Source organism: Vicia villosa, linkage group LG3 (assembly GCF_029867415.1).
Source record: "Vicia villosa cultivar HV-30 ecotype Madison, WI linkage group LG3, Vvil1.0, whole genome shotgun sequence".
Lineage (NCBI taxonomy): Eukaryota > Viridiplantae > Streptophyta > Magnoliopsida > Fabales > Fabaceae > Vicia > Vicia villosa.
In genome coordinates, this window is record NC_081182.1 from 6,371,121 (window position 1) to 6,394,354 (window position 23,234).

At 35.4% G+C, this 23,234-nt stretch overlaps 2 protein-coding genes across 4 annotated transcripts in view; both read right to left on the reverse strand.

Annotated features, from left to right (window-relative positions):
- LOC131660164 (exocyst complex component SEC3A-like) overlaps window positions 1-16,485 on the reverse strand; it is a 29,694-nt gene extending 13,209 nt beyond the window's left edge. Inside the window, exons 1-16 of one of the 3 annotated variants that reach the window (XM_058929326.1) lie at window positions 15,981-16,485; window positions 15,195-15,265; window positions 14,638-14,718; window positions 13,924-13,991; window positions 13,714-13,816; window positions 13,306-13,454; window positions 12,371-12,488; window positions 10,416-10,520; window positions 7,841-7,942; window positions 7,615-7,752; window positions 6,775-6,903; window positions 6,599-6,679; window positions 6,432-6,506; window positions 4,728-4,892; window positions 4,521-4,644; window positions 4,333-4,397 (exon numbers count right to left, since the gene is read on the reverse strand). In XM_058929326.1, coding sequence (XP_058785309.1) covers window positions 4,333-4,397; window positions 4,521-4,644; window positions 4,728-4,892; window positions 6,432-6,506; window positions 6,599-6,679; window positions 6,775-6,903; window positions 7,615-7,752; window positions 7,841-7,942; window positions 10,416-10,520; window positions 12,371-12,488; window positions 13,306-13,454; window positions 13,714-13,816; window positions 13,924-13,991; window positions 14,638-14,718; window positions 15,195-15,265; window positions 15,981-16,155 — 1,749 coding nt within the window. In that variant the 5' untranslated portion in view covers window positions 16,156-16,485. Of the gene's footprint in view, window positions 1-4,332; window positions 4,398-4,520; window positions 4,645-4,727; window positions 4,893-6,431; window positions 6,507-6,598; window positions 6,680-6,774; window positions 6,904-7,614; window positions 7,753-7,840; window positions 7,943-10,415; window positions 10,521-12,370; window positions 12,489-13,305; window positions 13,455-13,713; window positions 13,817-13,923; window positions 13,992-14,637; window positions 14,719-15,194; window positions 15,266-15,363; window positions 15,422-15,980 lie in introns of those variants that run through there. The other 2 variants (XM_058929328.1, XM_058929327.1) reach the window with 2 other exon arrangements.
- Window positions 16,486-20,993: 4,508 nt separating this feature from the next.
- Window positions 20,994-22,687, reverse strand: LOC131660165 (probable galacturonosyltransferase-like 1). Its single transcript, XM_058929329.1, has one exon. It carries the CDS (start codon window positions 22,414-22,416, stop codon window positions 21,394-21,396), a length of 1,023 nt encoding a protein of 340 aa, XP_058785312.1. The 5' UTR covers window positions 22,417-22,687; the 3' UTR covers window positions 20,994-21,393.
- Window positions 22,688-23,234: the final 547 nt, after the last annotated feature.

The window sequence follows — 23,234 nt, forward strand, 5'->3', positions numbered from 1 at the left end:
ATATACCTCTTCTTCTAACTCTCCATTTAGAAATGCATTCTTTATGTCTAGTTGGTGTAGGGGCCAATCTAGATTTGCTGCCAGAGATAGTAGAACCCGGACAGAATTGAGCTTCGCAACAGGTGCAAAAGTCTCCTCATAATCCACCCCATATGATTGTGTGAATCCCTTGGCAACCAACCGAGCTTTGTACCTGTTTATACTCCCATCAGCATTGTGTTTAATTGAAAATATCCACTTGCATCCTACTGCTTTCTTCCCTTCTGGTATAGGAGTGATCTCCCATGTGCCATTTCATACAAGTGCTTGAACTTCTTCAGTTACAGCTGCTGCCCATTCAGGTTTCAGCAATGCTTCTTGAATATTATTTGGAATTTCTATGTTGTCAACAGCTGCTACAAAGGACCTGTAACTTTGTGATAGTTTTCCATAGGAGATATATTTTTCAATAGGGTGTTTAGTGCAAGTTCTAACCCCTTTTCTCATAGCAATAGGAATATCAATATCTGCTGTATCAACATGTTCAGAGTTAGGAAGAATATTACCTGTGGGAACTTCATTTTCTAGTGTCTGGTTTGACTCATGGCCTTGCATTGGAGATATGCTTGACTCTACCTCCTTCCTCCTTCTTTTATAACAAAAACCCTTCCAATTACCTGTTTTTGGATCACAATCCTGTTGAGAGGTGGTTGAGATTATAATTGGTCATGTTTCCGTCATAGCTTCATTGGTCCTTTCACTCGGCTGAATGTTAGAGGTTTGTTCTGGTAATTTTTCAGCTGGTTTAGGCATAGGTTCGGCTGATTGAGTATTGTCGGTTTGGTCTGGTAAGATTTTGTCATGTTCGGTTAGTTCAGGAGGCAAAAGTTGGTATTCTGAATTTACGATATGCTCCCCCTGAATACCATTTTTGGTGTAATAAGATTGATTTTCAAAGAAGGTTACATCCATAGTGTGGTAAAAATTTTTGGTATGGGGAGAGTAACACCTATATCCCTTTTGGTGAGGGGAGTAACCAAGAAAAATGCATTTGATGGATTTTGGGTCTAATTTGCTTCAGTGAGGGTTGAGGTTATGGACAAAAGTTGAGCATCCAAATACTTTTAATGGAATAGAGGAAAATATTTTGCTGGTTGGAAATAGGTTTTGAAGTGTGGAGAGTGGGGTCTTAAAGTTAAGGATACGGGAGGGCATTCGATTTATAAGGTGAGTTGCGGAAAGGACAGCTTCTCCCCAAAAGTGTTGTGGGACATTTGTGGCTAACATGATTGATCTAGTTACTTCCAAAAGGTGTCTATTCTTCCTTTCCGCTACTCCATTTTGTTGGGGAGTGTCCACACACGAGCTTTGGTGAACAATTCCAACCTTTTGAAGATAGGAATTTAGAGCAAGGTTGCAATACTCACGACCATTGTCAGTTCTAAGTATCTGAATATTGCTTTGGAATTGTGTTTGTACCATCTTATGATAAATTTCAAATATTCTCCCTACTTCTGATTTTTCCTTCATTAGAAACACCCAGGTAACACGTGTGTGATCATCAATAAAGGTGACAAACCATCTCGAGCCTGTAATGTTGCGGACTCGTGATGGTCCCCATACATCACTATGAATTAATGAAAAAGGTTTGGAGGGTTTATAGGATTGGGGTGGGTAATGGTTTCGGGTATGTTTAGACAATTGGCAAATTTCACACTGAAAATATTCCTTGTTTTTATTGAATAAAGAGGGAAACATTTTTTTCAAGTATATGAAATTTGGGTGGCCTAATCTATAGTGCCACATCATTACAGGATTATCATTACTTGAAACTACAGCTGCAACATGATAATTATTCTTGAGTTTTGCTTCTGATTTTTCCACTTGAAGGAGGTAGAGTCCAGCACACTCTTCAGCATTGCCAATCGTCTTCCCCGACTCCAAATTCTGAAATTCACACAAGTTAGGGAAAAATTTAGTAACACATTTCAAATCTCTTGTAATCTTGCTAATAGACAGCAAGTTACAATCCAGTTTAGGCACATACAAAACAGAGTCAAGTGTAATATTTGGTGAAATGACAATTGACCCTTTACCCATGACCTTAGAATGTGTACCATCAGCTATTCGAACATTATAGTTATAGGGACATGGAGAATAACTACTAAACAAAGTAAAATCACCAGTCATGTGATCTGAAGCCCCTGAGTCAACAATCCATGATTTTGTTTTTTCCTTACTAGTGCTTAGAGCATGTAAGTAATTACCTCTTTGAGCCACTACAGCAGTACCACTCTTTTCTGCAGTTAACATGGTTTGCTGAAGGAGTTTTTGAAGAGCCTGCATTTGTTCTTTGCTAAAAGGAGATGAGTTAGAGTATACCTCAGCTTCTTGATTGTTAAATGCTGTGTTACCTCTGCCCTCCTTGCCTTTGAACAATTTGGTCTCCGAAGGTTTTCCATGTATGATCCAACATGTTTCCTTTGTGTGGCCTGGTCTCTTGCAGTGATCACACCAGGGGCGGGTTTTCTTTTGTGGTGGCCGAGGCTGATTCCCTCTTGCTGCCATTGCAGAGCTCTCGCTGTACGAAACTGAGTTGGGTGTTCCCAACATGATTTTCTTCCTGCTTTCTTCCCTTCTCACTTCTGAAAAGGCTTCTCGAATTTTGAGAAGTGGTTTGGTTCCAAGGATCCTTCCACGAACTTCATCTAGGTCCTTGTTTAGCCCTAATAGGAATTTGTAAATCCTATCTTTTTCCACCAGCTCCTTATACTTCTTTTGATCTTCTGTACAACACCATGTAACCTCTTCATATACGTCGAGTTGCTGCCAGTGTTTGTTAAGTATATTAAAATACTCAGTAACAGAAGATTCTCCCTGTCGAAGGTCATGAAGAATGCTTTTAATCTCAAATATGACAGATGTATTGTCAACATTTGAGTATGTTTCTTTCACTGCATCCCATATCTCTTTTGCAGTGTCATAGAACATGAAATTTTCACCAATTTCATTTGTCATGGTATTGAGCAGCCATGACATTACTTGGCTGTTCTCAAGTTTCCATTTCTGAAAGTTTTTGTCTCCTTTTTCGGGACATTTAGAATCTCCTGTAGTGTAGCCTTCCCTTCCTTTTCCTTCGAGGAAGATCTTGACTGACCTTACCCATTGGGTATAGTTTTGACCATTTAATTTATGGCCTGTGATGAGGTGAGTGAGTCCTTCGTGTGAACTGATCGGAAATGATCCAGTCTCCACTTTGAGTGATTCATCAGATTTGGGATCCTCCATCGTTTGACGGCACTAGGTTAGGGATGGTTCAGATCGTGCTCTGATACCATAAAGAAATATATTTTATATTTTCTTCTATTTGATGAGAATTACATATGCTGTATTTATAGACTGCATAAGGCAGAATTTGAAAGAGAAATCTGACCTAAGAATCAAGGGAATTAATTTCCCATGAATGCTGATTCTAATTACAGAAAAGAACAGGAAATAATAACTAATTAATTACATTAATCCTAATCCTTAATGAGCTGTACAAACAGAATCATTTGATTCTGTATTAATTATTCCACACTAAATATATTAGAGACTTACTAATTAGAGCTCACATGGACAAAGCTAATGGCATCAACACTCCTATGATTTCCAGAAGTAAGTTATCCAAGACTAACTACGTCGAGGATCCTACCTTATATCGTTTCATTGTTGGTGCATTGGAATGCAGTCAAGCGTATCCTAAGATACCTTATTCAACCTGCGTCACCCATTCAATCCTTCACACTTCCACATGGTTTTATTCAACCTGCGTCACCCATTCAATCCTTCACTTCCATATGGTTTTGTGATGCTGATTGCGCCTCAAACCTAGATGACAAAAGATCAACCTCAGGAGCATGTATTTATCTAGGCTGGAATCTTGTATTATGGTGATCCAAAAAACAGAATTTAGTTGCCCGTTCCAGTGCAAAAGCAAATACATGACCCTTGCCACTCTGTCTACTGAAATTCTCTGGCTTCAATCACTTCTCTCTGAGCTACAATTTAAGTTTCACACTCCTCAATTACTATGCGACAATTTAAGCACAGCTTCTTTGGCACACAATCCAAATCTCTATTGCAAAACAAAACACATGGATTTAAGGCAACTGCATGACAGTTGCCGTCTGTGCCAGCTGACATGCAGTTAGTTTCTATTATAATAGCATGTAGTTAGTTCCTGTTAATAGCATGTAGAGTTTCCCTAATAATAAACTATTTTTTACAAGTCCCAACCCAAATTCGGATACATCTCATATCAGAAATTCAAACTGCTAAGAGAGAGAGAGATATGTTTTATTTTATGCATACTTGAATTCCATCAAGCAAATCCTGAAGTGATTCATTTAAAGCTGCAAGCTCCACAGAATTTATACCTGGAAAATTGAACAAATAAATAGCTAAACTATGGAACAATTGATCACAACAGAGGAGAATCAAACCATAATGACTTGTAAAATTTAAACATGCAGAAAGGATATTTGTTGAGAATGAGGTACCTGTACTGGATTTACTATCATTATCATCAATGTCCGAAATTCCTAAATCATCGTCATCTTTAGCATTATCATTGGGTCCTGGTGTAGGAATTTCGAAGCACATGAAGTGTGCAAAAAAAGAACTCTGAAACATAAATCATGAATAGTCATGTGTTTAAGTTATTGAAGATAAATGAGTTTCAAGGAGAAAATATTAAGAACTTTCACCTCATCCACCATTAGTGGGATAAAAACAGTGAGCAGCTTTGCATATGCATCAGCAACTGTAGAAGAGTCAGCAGAATTTGCATTCTGACCAGAACCCGTGGAACCTTCGGTTAGACTTTTAGCAGTTTTATTACTAGCACGAAGTTCATTAGCATACTCACGGGCCTGTGAAGGAATGTTTAAAACTTCAGATTCTGCATACACAGTATTCTACCAAAACATAACAAACTAGTATGACCTATATATAACCCAAAATAATTTCAACATAAGGAACAAAAAAAATTGATTACAAGAGAAGGTTAATTGGATCAAATGGCGTTCATGTAGTGAAAAATCATTTAAATTATCCGAGAAAATCATTTAAATAACTCTAACTAATGATTTGGCACATTGTTTTTCTAGGTCTCTATCTGCTTCTACTAGCCTCCCCCTAATCTACATTTCTAACTCGGACTTCTATAGAAATTACACATACCCTAATCTACTTTTCTAACTCGGACTTCCATAGAAATTACACATACCCTAATCTACTTTTCTAACTCTGGCTTCTATAGAAATTACACATACCCAACCACATAAGTTAAAATTCTATTAATATCTTCTACAAAAGGTGATACCTTAAATTTATCTCTAAACGCAATCATTCCTAATACTATTATGTTTTGTGTGCTTATGTTTTGTCGGTCTTAGCACTTGGCCATTCATAAATTTGAGCTTAGATTTAATATAACTCCATAAAACCAATATGTAAGGTGAGGACTGTCAAACCTTATAAGTATTACTCAGGTCATATCTCTAGGCAATATGCAATGAAAATAATCCGAAGATTATGCAATTAAGGTGGCTAAGGGAAGACCTCAATTAAGGTGAATTGCCATAGCACCCTCTCATGCCCAAGTCTTTGCACCTAGAGAGTGGGCAATGCAGGTGGTCCAACAAAGAATCTTGAATAGGCAATGATAAAATCTTAGAATTTGGCCCAACAATAGATAGTAAATCAATCATTCTTAATTCTATCTTTTGTGTGGCCATGCATTGATGTTGGCATGTTGTCGTTTGTAAAATTAGGGCTTAAAAACTCAGCTCCCACAACATTGGCTTGTAAGGTGAGGACTGCAGGTTCCAGCAAAATTATCTCGTTTGGCTTCATTAAGTTGAGTCGGCTATGCGAGCTTGGGGGGGGGGGGGGGGGGGGGGGGGGGGGGGGGGGTCTTATTAACAGTTTATGTTCCTTTGGGACAACAGTTGACGGAAGTGTCATCTAAAGGACTTCCCATCTTATTGAGAAGTAGAGAACAATAGACATATATCCATCATCTTGCATAAGTTTTTCTTTCTTTCCTTCTACTAAAACAAATTTATAGTCTGTAATTTAACTCTAATATAGGAAAGCAGTGTTAAGGATTAGTATATAAAATATACATAATGAAAGTTCCTTGTACATTTAAATTATTCACAAAAAAATTTCTTCCACCTGTTTTGTAACACTCAAAAGATATCCAGGAAAGAGGAATTACATTGGACTTTTTAGCTTTAAAACATTGATTTTTTACAAGTAATTACATCGCCGAATATTTCCACATCTAAAGTGGTCATTTCTCAGTTCATAAAATACTCAAGTATAAGTCATAGCATGATTTTACCACCAAATGACCAAGAAATAAAACTAACAATAATACAGTGTGAGTATTTGTAATGTCATACCTCCCTGCGAAGAAGCAAGTTTAGAGAGCAGCAATAAGCTTTTTTCAATGGGCCCAGGCAATTCTTATCAAGAATCTGCATGTTGAGGAGAATACAAAGAAATGAACACAAATATATGTATGTAAAACAAAATTTGCGAAGATGCTGTAGATAATTCATAACTAAACCTTCAAATGTTGCAAAAGGCGTGCATATGTCCTGCACTTGTATCGCAGGTCAGCATGATCTGGCCTTTTCAACTGTCCCCGCTGTTTAGAGCAAGTAGACAGTAAAAATTAGATTTTTTTTTATTTTAAAAAAATTTAAAAGATTCTAAGATTTAAATAATTTATGCAGAAAATACCTGAGAAAAGTATTTCTTATCACTCATCATGAAATCAACAAAAGTAGCAAAGTAACTCCTCAAAAACTCGGAGGCTCTTCTAACAAAAGTAGATTTTATTATTTGAAGTTCACCTCGTTTCTCTTTAAACTGCATAAGTTTAAAAAACACCATTAAAATCAATAACCTTTAGTTTCTAAAAATGTTTCAGTTAAAACATGGGGAAAATATCTCATAATATCTTCATGGTATCATGTTAGAGTAATTTAGATCATCTCTTACGATAGATTTTCATATTTCCTTAAGGTTTATTTGGTTTGAGAAAATATTTTCTGATATCATCTTCTCTTTCCCTTAACAATACAAAATGTTCCCTTTATTTCAAGTTTGCAAAGATTTATACATTGACCAATAGAAAAAATTGAAACTAGAAAAACAAACACAACAGTTTGTGGCATTATTATGATTTACCAGTGAAAACAGAAAATGAAAGTGGAAAATATTTTCTTTGATCAACAAACCCTTTATGATTTGTTTCGTTATTTAATCAAGATTATGTGTTTAGTTCTAGTTCAAACAAAAGGTCAATGCTTTGTGTCATATCCATCACACAAAAAAAATCAATTTCAGGTATTTCAATCGCATATTCTCTTCCTCTTACCCTATCCAAAACCTTACAATTTCAACACTTTCCTTATTTTCTACAGCCAATGAATAATAACTTAATTTCTTAAGTGGGCTCCCAAATCAAAATAAGAACATAAAAAACTTATCCAACTAATCAAAATGGTTGCAATGAATGAATAAAAGTCATAATTTCCGCCTCAAAACAGTTATTCAAAAGTAAGGTAAATAACATACAGCTCTCATCTTTGCGTAAGTAGGATCTATGTTTGACACTTCAAAAGCACGCAAGGCCCCAGTCAACCACTCAGATGCTTCAATATTTTGAAGCATTTGCGCTTCATCAAATGAATCTCCAGTCAAAAATGCTGAATACTGCAGCAAATGAAATGTCGTTAAAATAAATATTTAGATTAAATTCATTAAACTTTAAATTATGAAAATTCACCATATAAAGACATACCTCTGAAGGGATATGCAATTGCTCAACAAGTTTATCAAGCTCAACAATGAGAGATTGGTTATTTACTGATTGCATTTCCAACTTGTTATTGCGGATTTCAATCTAGAATGAGAAAAGTAAAGTGAAAAAGATGAAGACATCATTTTTTTTAATTAAAGAAGAAACTCATTAAGACAGAGAAGATTGTTATAAAAAAAATCTCCTTACAGATAAAAGAAAACAAACAAGAGATTAAATAACACATCAATCCAGCAAAGCTACCCAATCTCTCAACAATCTACAAGAGAAAGCCTGGTAAAAAGACCATATATTTACATAAAATATAACCCGGATGCATAAACTCAGCCTAAACAAGTTGTTCATTCAATGAAATCTCCTTAGAGGTCCAAATTACTTTCCAACCATATGCACCAAAGAACGACACTGATTGAATATTGACTCAAATAATAGTCTTCTTTTAGTCTAAAGAGATCATAAAATATAAACACTCCAGGTTCAAAATTAAGGTAGTTGGTTGTTATTTCAAGTGATAGCTGTAACAGAATATGATTCTGTTATTTGGTAAACTATATTGTACACTCGATTACTTCCCTCTCAAATTCAAGGTAGTTGACTGAGAGTACTCTTGTCTTCCGGCGTAATTTTGTCTTAATGAGAAATCATAGAGGACAGAGTGGCTTAGTGAGAAGGTTAGCAGCTTAGTAAGTTGCTGGGATATGTTTGACGACTAGACATTTACTGATCAATTTCTCTTTAAGGAATGATGGTGTGATGTTATAGACAATGAGTTGATATTATTTGGATGCAAGAGACTAAACACTAACCCTCTATTTTTGGGATACAAGACTCCTGATCCTAAATACATAGGTAAATGACAAAATAAATCATTATAATAACTAAGTAATATGGAAACTAATCTTATGCGATAATCTAAAAGAAACTTCAAAACTAATAAAATGATCCTGAGATAAACTATGAAATCCTAACATAAAATCAATGATTTTGATTTTTTTTTTTATATTATAACACTCCTCTTCAAGTTAACAATTTCTAAGCTTTACACTTACAACTACACCCATTGAAAGAGAAAACATAACAACTGCCTTTCATGAACTACAGGAAAACCAAATCATGGTGATATTGGGTCAGACGTCGAACTTAATCTGTAACAACCAACTTAAGTATGTGGTATGTCAAGTTTTGTGACTGGTATCGGCAGTTCAACCTTAACAATGGTCGGATGGTGGGACTGCCAAAACAACCAATTTCCATAAAGAAATGAGTGTACTAACAAGGCAGAAATAGAACACCAAATAAGATTGTGTTGACAACAACAAAGATGATTGTGGCTGGAAAACTTATTTGTAGTTGTAGATGAATGTTTGTGCACTTTTACCATACAACAAGCAGTGCAAAACTCCAGATTTTGACATACTGACTCTGATAGTCTTGCAATTAATCCTGGTAGTAAGATTGATCACTTTAAAGCCTTTTTGGTGGCCAGGAGATATTCACGGATTTTTGGATTGGATTATAGTGATGATACTTTCTCATATGTAGCTAAAATGGCATATCTTAGACTCCTCTCTTTTGCAGCTTTCCAACACTAGTCTCTTCATCAGCTTGACATTAAAAATATTTTTTTGTATGGTGATCTTGAAAATAATATGAAATGACCATTTGGATTATTTGCTCAGAGGGAGTCATTTTCTAGGGTTTTTGGAAGCCCCTTTATGGTTTTAAACGGTCTCCTTGTGCTGAGTTTTGCAGATTCAATACAATAGTATAATAGTTTGATATGATTCGCAGTGAAGCCAAATCCAGTCCCCCTCCACGAGGCCACAGGCTGAATACCAAAGAGAATCCGCGTACATAATTGTATCCCCGAACCAATTCAGAGGCAGATAATATCCTTGGAGCACAAACATTTCACTCTAGCATAGTACACTAAAAAGCAACATAAACAGCATGTTCCCATAAAGTTTATCACTCTTTACACCATTCAATTCCTTTGACACTAACCAACTTAAACTGCTTCAAATGAAAAAGACACCTAATAATCAAGATTCACCGAATGTGCCATCAAACCAGGTATCCTTTCCAGATTAAAGTGTAACTTTGATGCTACCAAATTAACTTGGTAACTGTTTTGAAGATAGATCATGAGATAAAGGGTTTGTTTTCATGGTTTGCTTCTCCTCCTGCTTACATTTTCATTTTCACTTTGTTCGTGGTATTGGTTTTGGAAGATAAATCTTCTAAAATAAAATAAATATAAGCTACTAATATAATAAGACAGCAGAGTAAACAAAAAAGAAAGAAAAAAGAAAGATAAAAAAACATCAAAAGCATCTTTGCTATTGGGGTGACAACAGCATAAAGAAAAACAAAAGAGATTGAACCACAAAAAATAAAAACAACTTACTAGACTTGTGAATGCACAATGCAATGCTCTAGCCAAAAAACTAAGATATCAAATGAATAAACATGGATACCCCCAAGCACTGATATAAAACCATAAAGAAAATTGAGAATAGGCACAATTTACTCCAACTTGAAGTGTAGAAGCCCTTACTGATTCAATATCCTCTCTCATGTGTCTGAGTTTCACATTGAACATGCCTAACCATTCATCCATGTCTTCCACGCAATTTGAAGCAGATTCAAGCCCTTGCAACACCTTCAAGACACAAATTGGTATGTGTCACTATATAAAAACATGTGTATGCAATTTAAACAACCAAATATGAGAAACATGAGGATTAATAAAATGAAGAAACGTTTTCCGGTCATAGTGTTGTTACCACAACAACTTTAATGGTTTAAGTGGAAATGATGATATAAAATTTCAGCTTAAAATATCTGCATAAGGATAAAGCTTTATGAAGGGAATTGTTGAGCCTCACATCAACTAGAGATATGGCCTAAGTAGGGCTTATAACACTTTGGGGAGTTCTCATATTACAAGTCACTTTTAAGATGTTCAATTAAGCCCAAAACCTAAGATGGTGATAGAACTTCTCCTAGATCCGTTATTGGATCAAGATCTTAGTTATTCCACCATCATCTACACACAATTTAGGCGTTCGGTTGTGAATGTGAAAAGGTGTTTTGAGATCCCTGTTATTTCATACACATTACTTCACCCACATTACTTTGTGATTCAAATGTTCAGTCTTAAGCATAAGGGAGTGTTGAGAATCACACATTGACTAGAGATGTATCCTTGATAGTGTTTGTTGAGATATTATTTTATTTTAAGTATCTATTGTTTTTATTAGTAGTATCAATTAGGATATTCTTAAGATATTATTGTATTTAATATTTCCTTTTTTAGTCTTCCCCCTAATTAGTGGGGTGGATTAGGAGGCTTAGACCTATATATATGTGCACTCTCTCTACATAATAACACAAAAAATTCATAATTAAGTTGGTATCGGAGCCTGGTTGGTTCCGAACCAGGGACCTGTGGGTTATGGGCCCCACCACGCCTCCGCTGCACAACTCTGATATCATTGGATATTCAGATACTGATTGTGCAGGAGATGCAAGTGATAGACGCTCTACATCGGATTATTGTGTTTTTATTGGAAGAAATTTGATCTCATGGAAAAGCCAAAAGCAAACGGTTGTTAATTCCAAGAATCAACTTTCTGACCTCTTTACAAAATCTCGTCGGAGACCTCGGGTTACTTACACATATGAAAAGATGAATGTTTATGATGTATATGCATCACCTTGAGGGAGAGTGTTGAGATATTTTTTTATTACTAGTATCTATTGCTTTTATTAGTAGTATCAATTAGGATATTATTGTATCTAATGTTTCTTTACTTAGTATATATCTTTCCCCTAATTAGTGAAGTTGATTAAGAGGCTTATATATATATATATATATATATATATATATATATATATATATATATATATATATATATATATATATATATATATATATATATAAAATGTGGGTTAGGTCTAACTAATCCCTACAAAACCGGCTTATAAGGTGAGGATTATTCCCCACCTATAAACACAATACAAGTTATATCTCTAAGTAATGTGGAACTAAATCCACCCCTTCAAACCCAACACAATGAAGGTGTTGGAGGCCGCAAAGAAGGCAAACCATATGCCGCAATTTAAGCGACTAGGAGTGGACCACAATGAAGACCGAAATTCCAATAATATGTGTATTCTATCTACTTAATAAGAAAAGAACTTCATATTTAAGTATGTTTATAAGACTTGGGCACATGTCAGTTTAGTGGGGTAGGATTAGGCCCAAAACGGAAGGGATAAATCAAGCAAATTGGTTTATCTAAAAGAAGGTCAAGAATCCAAGCTGTATTTATAATTATAACTTGAAAAACATAAATAAACAGATTTTTCAGTATAACAATATGAATTGACAAGGGAGGAAATTAAGCAACAATATAATATATAAAATTAAAGGGCCTGCTGAACATAAATAAACAATAAGGTGATACCAGTAAAAGAAAGGTAATAATCAACTCAGAATAGTTGTACCTCATCTATCAAAGGTTCACTTTCTAAAATAGCATGCACATTTGCTGCTTCCAGAGCCTGGAGCTCTCTTTTCAACCTTTCAGAAAAAGCCTCTGCTTGACTAATACCCGTGATATAACTGCCCATTCAAAAACTACAACAATTTAATCCTGCATATTGATATTATAAAAAGAAAATACTGTTGAACTTTTTTATAGAAACGTAGATGAATTATCTATGTATCCAACCAATGCAATTACATAGTAGTTTCCTTTGAATTCTTTTTCATAAAAATATATAGAAACATCACGTTCAGTACTTTCTATTTTTTATGGGGTAATAACACCTCGGGTGTCATCACACCCTTTTAAGCATTATAGTTAAGCAAGAGATCTTAAAGAGGATCGAGGCTTGTGAAAAATCGTAAAACTTGGATCTTTAACACGACATATAAGATTCTAGCGAACGGAATATATATATATATATATATATATATATATATATATATATATATATATATATATATATAATTTCTCTTTGTAAAGTCATGCATAATTTCTCTTTCCCATACAAAATTAATTACGTTTCTTAATTCGTATGAAATGCCCAAAGCGTCTTATAATTTAGGACAGAGGGAGTAAGATGTTACGATCTAGCACTCGTTATTAGCTACACTGCTTTTGGATATAAACTAATCCCTGCTTTGGCGTTGGCCTAGTTCTATCTACAAGATGCTTCTAGTATGTTTAAAAAATACACCAACATGATATTAGCAACTCATTTATGAATTCCTTGTACCAATATCAATCATAAAATATGGCCAAAAAATTTAAAATGAAAGAGAGCTTTCGATGGCATTGAATAAACCCTCTGCACCCATAAGATATTAATCATATGCTTACACATCACAAATGTTTAACCTCAGAATACATTTAAGGCAGAACGATAGCACCTACTTTCCCAAAAGAGCTTCCATGTCCTCTTCCTCTGCTTGGGAGACAAGCTCCTTCTCAACATTGACTTTCAATTCTGCTTCATTGACAGCATATTCAACAGTAGCGCCACCTGCTTGGTTACTTTGAGTGGGAACTGCAGGTGTATTTTCCTATATCACATTGGTGAAAATAAATAGAGAGAACATGCGGTCAAGAATAATTAACAAAAATTACTCATCAAGGGCATAGTCATTAGAGTTTAACATTCTAAGCATTAAATCAAGGACTTCAAGATCACTTATGAGAGAATCACCCTCCATCCAAAGTAATAAATGTTGAAGACTTGAAATTTAACAGGTTTACAAGACAATGACTGTAGCTTGATTGTAAAGAAAATTCAAGTTTAAGTATTAGAAGACCATTATGCACCTTAGCCCAAAGAGCCATCTCAACAACATCGATACCAACAACTTTAGGAAGGCGGCCCAGGACATCTTTGCAGATATTCAAGATAGAAAGCAGAAGGCGGTTCCTACAAAATGTAATAGATACAGCGATCAAAAGTCCATCTCCTTACATACAATCATAGACGGTTGAAATTTACGTGCTTAGATTATATGTTTCTATCAATGGTATAACCTGTCATCAATATTGCGCATTGTCCACTGTGGAGGAGCCACACTGTGATTTCTAAGGTTATCAAATCCCTGTAAGATATATATTCATCGGTAATCCGCATCCCACCGGAAAAAAAAAAAAGACAAGATAAGTAAAAGAAAATAGATGTATCTTGATTTGCTTCAGTACCAGAAACAGGCCAGTGTACTTAATTTTATTATCTATTTAGCTTTTTAATTTAGTAATTAGGGTTTTTGATTTGGGATTCTTTATTGTTACCTTTTAATATTATTTAGGGATTTCATTCTATTTTTGAGTATATTATTTCAACTTTTGATTAAGAATAGCTTATGAAACCGGTGGCTTATTGGGTTTATAAATAGAACTTCAGTATATACAGAGCTAGTACTGGCAACACACTCTCACACTCTTCTATTAATCAAAATTCAATTGGACTCCACTAATGTGAGACCCACATAGATTTAGTGAGACCCATATGAACTTCAAGTCTTCAACCAACAAAAGAGTGAGTAAGAGAGTATATTTCTTGCACAATTGTAATGAACACATACGGGATGCTTTTTATTATTACATGAGTATATGTATTAAGTTTTATTCATTCAAAGAGTAGGGGAACCTAGGTTATCAGCAGAGCACCCTGCTTGGATTGTCCTACATCAATAATCTTCATAACATAAAGATTTGAGGGAAAGAATGAAAAATATGAAACATTACCAAAGTAAATGTACATCCACTGGGATCATTAGATACAACTTCCACTTTTGATAGATGCTTCAGCTTGTATATTTTAGCAGGCTGCAAGAAAACAATAAATATTACACAACAACAATAGTCTTTTTCGACTGAACTTCAAAACATCTAACCAAGTCAAACTCAGGGCGGGGGCTGTGAGGTATTGAACCCATTTCAGTTTATCTGTTTCGTTTACGAACAAAGGCAAGGTAGACAATCTCTTCACTTCAGATAAAGCAAAATGGATACGGATAAAACTTGCAGCGAGGGTGATTGCCAAAGTTGCTAAGGGTAAGTTGTATATGTTGACCAATTTAAATAAAAAGAGACAACGGTGTTACGATCATTATTCCAATGGGAATCAATAAATAAAAGGTCATTTTTGTTAAGCAGACTTTGTTCCTTTTTTGGGAAACCAGCAAATGAAATATGGATTATGGAATAGGATGGATAGAAAACCTTGCTAAAAAGAAAAAAACCAAAAACAATACTAGCAACATGGAAGGAAAAAACAGCTTCTCGAGTGAGAAGGAAATCACCTCAAGAACTCCCCCATTTGAATACTTTAAAACTCGAAGAAAAGCTTTTGTCCGTTGAGTTTTTGCTTTCGCTACACAAAATAGCATGCTGTCACTAACAGTGCTACAAATAAAGAATTAAACAACTAATTGCAGCACTAACACAAGGTGACCACATGCAATCACCCACCTAGATAAAAGTGGTGAAAAAGAAGATTTATCCTCTCATCTCCCTTTTCATTCCATTTTGTTCAACCAAGAGAATCTAACCAATATATAAACTAAATAAGAATACACTGCAAACCAATGTCTCAAATGCCAATTCCCCGCATTTATACCAACTACAAGACCGAAAAATCTACAATCAGTTGTTAATTTAAAATAAGAGAAGCACAGTTTTCTGATTTCTGACTAAATCACCACCTATGCCTGCTGTTTATGAAACAGAATTGCCTATATAACTTGTTTCATAACTCAGAATCAAGTATTTGACGAGTAAACCCTTAAACACATACCCTAAGCTTGTACAAACCCTCAGAACCGAGTAATCATTACATTTCTCAAAACAACCAGCATTGCAGGCACTTATTCATATACGCATATGAATGAAATGCACGAATGCTACATTTCAATTTTTTTCACTGACAAACCAGTTCATTTTAGCGTCGCATTTGAGGAAAATTTATAGCTATAAATTTGTTATATTCCCAGTCCTACATACTTTTCCGAACAGTGATTCCAGCATTATTATTGATAAATGTTAATTAATAGAGAAAATGCAGAGAGTAAAAGAGTAATGGCGCGTACTAGAGATAGCGAGAACCCTAGGTTTAGCCATTTGACGACCAAGCATGGCAGCTTTTCCCCAGGTACCGAGAGTCTTCACGACTCGAATAGAAATGACGATCTTCTGTTTCGTGCCTTCAATTGCAGCCTCGCAAGCTCGCCGGAGTTCAGCATCATCAGCGCTAGATTTCGCCATTTTCGTAACTCCGATCTCAAAATCAAGAACCGGTGAAAACTTTCCGAGAAGAAAAATGTGAACGTGATGCGCACAAGGATGCAGTGAAAATAGTTGATAACGGTTTCAGTTGGATCTTTCTCTTTGCTTCCATCGGGACACGTGTCGCCTTTTCGTTTTAGCGCTACGAACGAATTGTTGGGTGCGAAAACTTGGCGGTCCATTGCCTAACGGATTAATTTCCACTTTTTCGGTTTCCATAATTTTCAGGCTCACATAACTGATGCAGCTCTTTCTTCTTATTCACGTCTCATTTCATAACTATAATCTCTTTTTATTTTTTAATGAATCGTCTTTCTAGTTCTTGTCTTGTCACTCATAAAAACTAGTATAAAAATCAGTTTATTTTTATTAATCCGATCTTTATGATCGGGCCAAAAGATATTAAAAAACACTAATATACTTGTTATAGATATAAGAAAAAAAAATATGAGAATTTTTTTTAATAACAAAAATTATTTTAAACTTATTTTTCATAAATTAAAAGAGTAATTTCAACATATATAACTTAAATATTTATTATTTAAATATTTATGATTAAAAGAAATGGACATGTATGTTTTTTTTATATAAATAAAGGTGTCTTCTACCATTTAGTCCACGTCTCTTCTAATTTTCTTTTATTTAAATATTTATGATTAAAAGAAATGGACATGTATGTTTTTTTTATATAAATAGAGGTGTCTTTTACCATTTACTCCACATCTCTTCTAATTTTCTTTTTAATTATTTATTCACTAGCTCTCTCATGATTGTTAAAAGAAATGGGCATGTATGTTTTTCGAGAACCAAATCAATGATAGAGAGAGTTGTTTCATACATCTTTATTGTGGTGGAAATAATGACATCCAGCATATGTGGGTGTGAGTTAAACATGACAATAATGTTAGAGATATGAGGTCTACACCAAACCAAACCGCTACAAATCGGTTACAATTAGATTTTTTTTCGAAGATAGATATTTATACGACCCACGTCAAATCACTTACCCACAAGAAGTTTCAACATCTAACCCCCTACAAACTCCCCATACCACTTACACACACACACGTACACGATAAATTTATCGACCCACAACACTCAAACCCATAAACAATACATGTCAGACACCCAACCACAAAACCAAGAGCATACCTTATACCACTTATACCACCAGCAGCAACATGGTTATTATGAAAACACCCATGTAACCATATGCCACCAACGCATCATCCCATGATAGCTAAAACACCCAAGAAACATATAACATCAACCCTTCCTCCTACCATAACCAAAAAACCTAAACATCACAACACCAAAACATGCACCAAACATATGACTACCAAACACCACAACAACGATTTATTCATTTCTTTAACGAATCACACACACCAATGTCTTCATTCAAGCGACCTTATCGTTCACCAATAACCTACCAACACAACCAAACTACACTAGCATGAGTCGCAAATTCAGTAACAACAACGACTATGGCATCTAGGGTGGTTGTGAAGGATCTTTCCATAATGCAATTGTCGACACTTCTACAAGGGCAGATGAGGAATTATGAAATGACTGTCCAATTGTCCTTCCTTTCACCTACTGATATCATCATCTCGATGTACCCCCACATCCAGGTGATCATCTCGTTGAATGCTTGCAAGTTTGAGACTTCATACGATCATAAACTTCCTTTTTCCATACCCATCTTTTCAAAGAACTATGAATACACGATATCGCATTAGCTGCCACAATCCATCAAGATCCAAGAGACGTTAAACTACCTGATTGTAGTTTTAATCACCAACGAGATTTCATTAAGAATGCCTCACATCATCTTAGAGTTCTAGAATCCTAATATTGGTCGGTCAAGGGCCTTCATTGATGTATTTCCATCTTTTTTATGAATTACCAACATCTCGACGATATATCTCTTCATGGTTCCTTTAAAAGGGAGTTTTGTGTGGGGCGCTCCTCCAGTGATGGCAGTGATATATGGGCCCTTATCTTTGTTGACCTCTTTGTCCTCGCCATTAGTCTCTACTTTGGCAGTTTTACCTGGAGACTTTCCCTTGGGTGAACCCTCCCTTTCTCTTTTTCCCCTTTCACGTACTCAGCAAGCCGACCTTTCTTGATTAACCCTTCAATGACATCCTTTGGTTGGATGAATTCGTCGGTGTTGTGGTTGTGTCTGTTGTAGAAGAGACAATACTTCGACTTGTTAATCTAGGACGAATCTAAGATGGGAAAAGGGGTCAGATTCCTTCTTTCCCAAATTCTATGTTGGCATAGTCTTGGTAAATCTTCTCTCGAGATGCATCCAGCGACATGTATTTGTCGTACCGTCCATATATTCCTTGGTCAGAATCATCCTTCTAACGGTGGGACTTTTTCTTGGTCGGGCGGCTAGAGTTGGTGTTTGTGAAAGAGGGATGGTCGAACCATGTATTCAGTTTTTCCTCCAAGATCATGTAAGACCGAGTCACGCCAGCGTCTCTTGATTAGTTCGTACTTTCTTCTTTCCTATCTTTAAGTAGCTACCATCACATTCTTCAATTTCAAGGCAATAAAGTACACGACGAATCGTCTGCAGAATCCGTCGATTCAATGCTCTCGTCATGAAGACCATTGAACCATAGCCTGGTCGGCCCAGCCAGAGTTCATGTGAACAACTTGTATTTGGAGGCTTCATCAGCCTTAAGTAATTTAGCCGATCGTTAACGAGTTTCACATGATCGTCTGGATCTTTGCTTCCATCATACTCGCCTAGCCTGGACGGATTCACTCTGGATTTTGGTATTTTTGTTGTCCAAATCCATGAGCGCAGAGGATTCTTTTGTTGATTCTTCGATGTTTCATTCTCTGCCTAATCTAGGGGAGGAGCATGGTTGCCTCGATCTCCCTCGGGGCTTTGTAGAGGATTTTGGTGCTTTTGCTCCTCTATTGATTCTTCGACTTAGGAGCTTCATCTTTTTTCGTTGTGGTTGGATCTAGGATGGCTGTTTGAGTTCTTCTTAATACAACTTCTTGAATAGTGTTCCATCTCAAAGGCGCATTGTGGAGGCTTTCTTTGAGGCGAAGTAGCCTTTCCTCTATTTCTTGCAAGTTCTGTTGGTGAACGATGTTCTACATGTTGTTCAATAACTTGTTGGCGCCTCGTAGTAGTTGGAAGCCAAGTAAGGCTTAAGGTTGTGCAACCAAAGGTGGAATAAGAGGTCCAATCGGAGGTAGTTGGACATATCCAGCTACCAAAGGAGATTGGACCAAACCTAAATGCAAAAAAACCTCTACTTATGGATTTGTAACGCCTTATAGAAGAAGTGGAGGTGTTTGATTGATCGTTGCTTGAGCTATGACAAAAGCGGCTTTTCGTGCAGCGGTGGAACGGGTAGCTTTGAATCCATCCATTACTTTGAAGTGTAGGAATCAGAGATTTGGAAATTCATGAAATTGGAGTTAGAATAATGCTCGACAGGATCAAATGCAATAGAATACCAAATGTGAAATCTTGGAAAACGCAAGAATAAGAAGTTAGTTCCTACAAACGACACCATTGTTCCATATTAGAACCACAAATGAATTGAGGATCAGAGGTAATGGTGGGTCTGAACTTTCGGTGCAACGGAGATGGAGATAACCACAAGATTAGCACTCCAAAGCTTAAGTCAGTATGGAGGGAAAATAGTGAGTTGAATTTGAATTTTTTTAGCTGAATTGGTGCTCTCTTTATATATAGTAGACGGGAAATAACAATTTCACTATTTTTTAGGCGCGGATGGCAAAGTGCCGTTGGATTGAATCCTCTTTATTCATCAGTAGGATAGTTCTCGTGCGCGGAGTAGATTCTGAAAGGATTGCAACTCCTTCATAGTGGTCAGACGATATCAATATGGTAGGTCCAAAACCTTATTTATTATTTAAATTATTTGAAATTTTTTTATTTTATTATTTGTAGCATAATTTAATTTTAAAAAATAAATAATTTTATTGAAAAAAAATTGATTTCACTAAATAAATAGTGGAAGGACGTGGATATTTAAACTCAATTCGAATTTATTTGAATTTTAATTCTCCATTAAAGGATTAAAGCATGAAATAGAGATTATTTGAGAATTAAAAATAAGATCTAGAGGAGGTAAAAATCCGCCTCATTATCATGTCTAGGTATATGCAATATATTAAACTAATTACTTTTATTTTTTTCGATAAATTAATACTACACAAATAGAATAAAGTCTTTGTTCCATTTTATCATGTTACATTTTAATCTCATTTCTAGTACATCAATCCAAAGATAGTGTGATGGTGCTTTTATGAATTCATGTCGCATTAATTACATTCAAACTTCTACAATTTTTTTTTTTGAAAATAACTAATTATAGTCAAATAATTTATTAAGAAAAGAATGAATTTTTATATAAAATTAAAAATAGAGTTAAAAGGTAGTGCACTGACAGTGTAAAATAGTTTTACACTGTCATCCAATAAGGAGTCATGAATGTGCCATGTCATTACAGTTTTTTTAAAATAAAAGAATGTTTTAATTGGATACATGGTCATGATTGGTTGACAGTGTAAAAATTATGTCAGTGCATGACTCATTTTCTCATAAAAATATTTGTTAAGATATATAACCCTGAAAAACAACATGAAAAACAACATAGTATTATATTGAATCCGTTTAATTAACTAATTATGAGAAGGAATTCAAAATAACCTATAATTACAACTGCACTAAAAAAAATAACCGACCAAAAATCAGAGACAGTTATAAAGAAAAGAAGAAGAAGTAACTGTAAAAAAAGAGATGAAAGAAGAACTTAAACAATCTAGGGTCTACAGGAAACTTTACCCCGTTCTCATTATTATTATCATCAATAAAAAATAAAAAGTAGTTCATGAATCATGAATTCTAGCATCCAAATTACAGAGATATTTTGATATGCACAGTTATTTGAAACAAAATATTAACAACACAAGAATCATCAATTTACTGTCATTGCAAAAATCACAAATCTCACCAACTTCTCCCATTCCATTCCACTTTTTCCGCCTAATGTTTGCTTCATCCGCAACAATAGTATTTACCCAAAAAGAAGATCAAATCAACCTTCTTTTGTCCATTAGGATAGCACTAGATCGCGCTCAAATGGTATATAACTACATGTATATGTATATGTATATGTATACAGTATATACTATATATGTATCCATTAATGCTCAAGAATCAAGAGAAAATGGAGTTCTTAATAGATCATAGGGTGCCCATAGTGCATCCAAAGGACAAGGTCTATTAGCATCTAATCTAACCCAAGGTTTACCTTTTCCACTCCAATGCAACAAACTCACTGGACCAGGATGAAGATTTCTACATAAACCACGAAAATTATCACCACCGAGTCCGTGTTGATTCCATCTATGATCCACCGAAGCAATATTCCCAGCAAAAACAAGCAAAAAAGGAGGCAAAGAACCTAATTCATAGATTCTCATTCTCTTCTGCAACTCCATCCAATCCTCAATCTTTGCAGTATAATCCCCTTCTCTCCATCTTTCCAAATCAATCACCATCACACCCGTGTTGAAATAACAAGGCTTTCTGTTGGCAAATGTTAGAGACAAAGAAGGGTTAGACCAGAACGATGGAGTGAAGTACGATGTGAAATTCGCGTTGCAGTATTCCGGTGCTGCTAAAACAGAGTCTTCTCCTAACGGTGTTTCCGCGAGTTTTGCAATGTCATCTACTAGAATAAGATCGGAATCGAGATAGACGACGCGGGTAACGGAGAGGGGTAGGAGATTTGGTAGGTAGGTGCGAGCGTAGTTGAGAGGGCAGTCAAGAGCTGAGCGGATTGAAGTTGAGATTAGGCCGGAGACAGTGGTGGCATCGAAGGTGTAGAGATGGAATTTGAGATATGGGAAAGAGGTTGAGATTGTGGCGTTTAGGTTGGAGGCGTTAGAGGAGCATACGAAGTGGAAGAAGATGTTTTGTGGACATGAAGAGTGTTGGAGGATTGATAAGATTGCTGCCATGGAACCTCGGATGTATGTTGTGTCGAGTGTCATTGCAACTTGAACAGTTGGTTTTGAATTTGAAGGGTCGGTAATGGAGGGGCATTCTGGGGAATTGTAGAATTCTGGTGCTTCTTTGAATTGGTGGGTTATAATAGCAGAAGTGAATGATAAACAAGTCCATACTGAAAAGAAGAATAGGATGAGAAATGGATGTTTTGGTTTTTGCATAATTTTGGGTTTGTGGATGTGTCGGTTGGGGTTAGAGGGAGAAAGAGAGAGGGAGAGAGTTATGTTATGGTTGGTTTTTGAGGTATTGAAAGAAGGTTTGGACGGTGAAATAAAAAAAGGAATATAATAAAGAGAGAATCTGGGAAAAAGGGAGAGAAAGAATAGAGTAGGTGGATGGGCTGGAGAAGATGCAATGCAATGAAATTGGGAGATGAAAAGTCAAGAATTTAATTAACAATTTATGGTTGAGTTTTGAGTTCACATTGGTTATGTCGTTCGGAGTATTTATGACTCGTCGTGGAAGGTTTGCTAGCCTTTTCAGGTTTTGGTCCCTCGCTTTGCTTTACTCACTTTTCATTTTCAAGTTTCCTTTTCTTTCTCTCGTGTATAGGTAACGAGAGCTGTCTCACTATATTTTACACACTTTATTTTGAATATGAAGAAATTGTGAGAGAAAAAAATTAAATTAGACTTATATTTAAGAGAAAATGGGTCATGCACTGACAACGTAAAATATTTTTACACTGTCAACCAATCACCACCATGTATCCAATTAAAATATTTTTTTATTTTAAAAAGACTTTAATGACATGGCACATTTATGGCTCTCTATTGGATGACAGTGTAAAACTATTTTACAATGTCAGTGCACTACCTTTTAACTCTATATTTAATACTAGTGTATGTATATATATATATATATGCGCAAGATGATTTAATAAAATAAATATATATATTTTTCTTATTTATTGTTTCGTTAAATAATCAAAATTGATCAAAGATTGGAGGTTGTAGAATGCAATAGTATACTTGAGTTT

Coding starts and splice junctions, on each gene's coding strand:
- LOC131660165 (XM_058929329.1), bottom strand. CDS start 22,416: ATGCAAAAACCAAAACATCCATTTCTCATCCTATTCTTCTTTTCAGTA.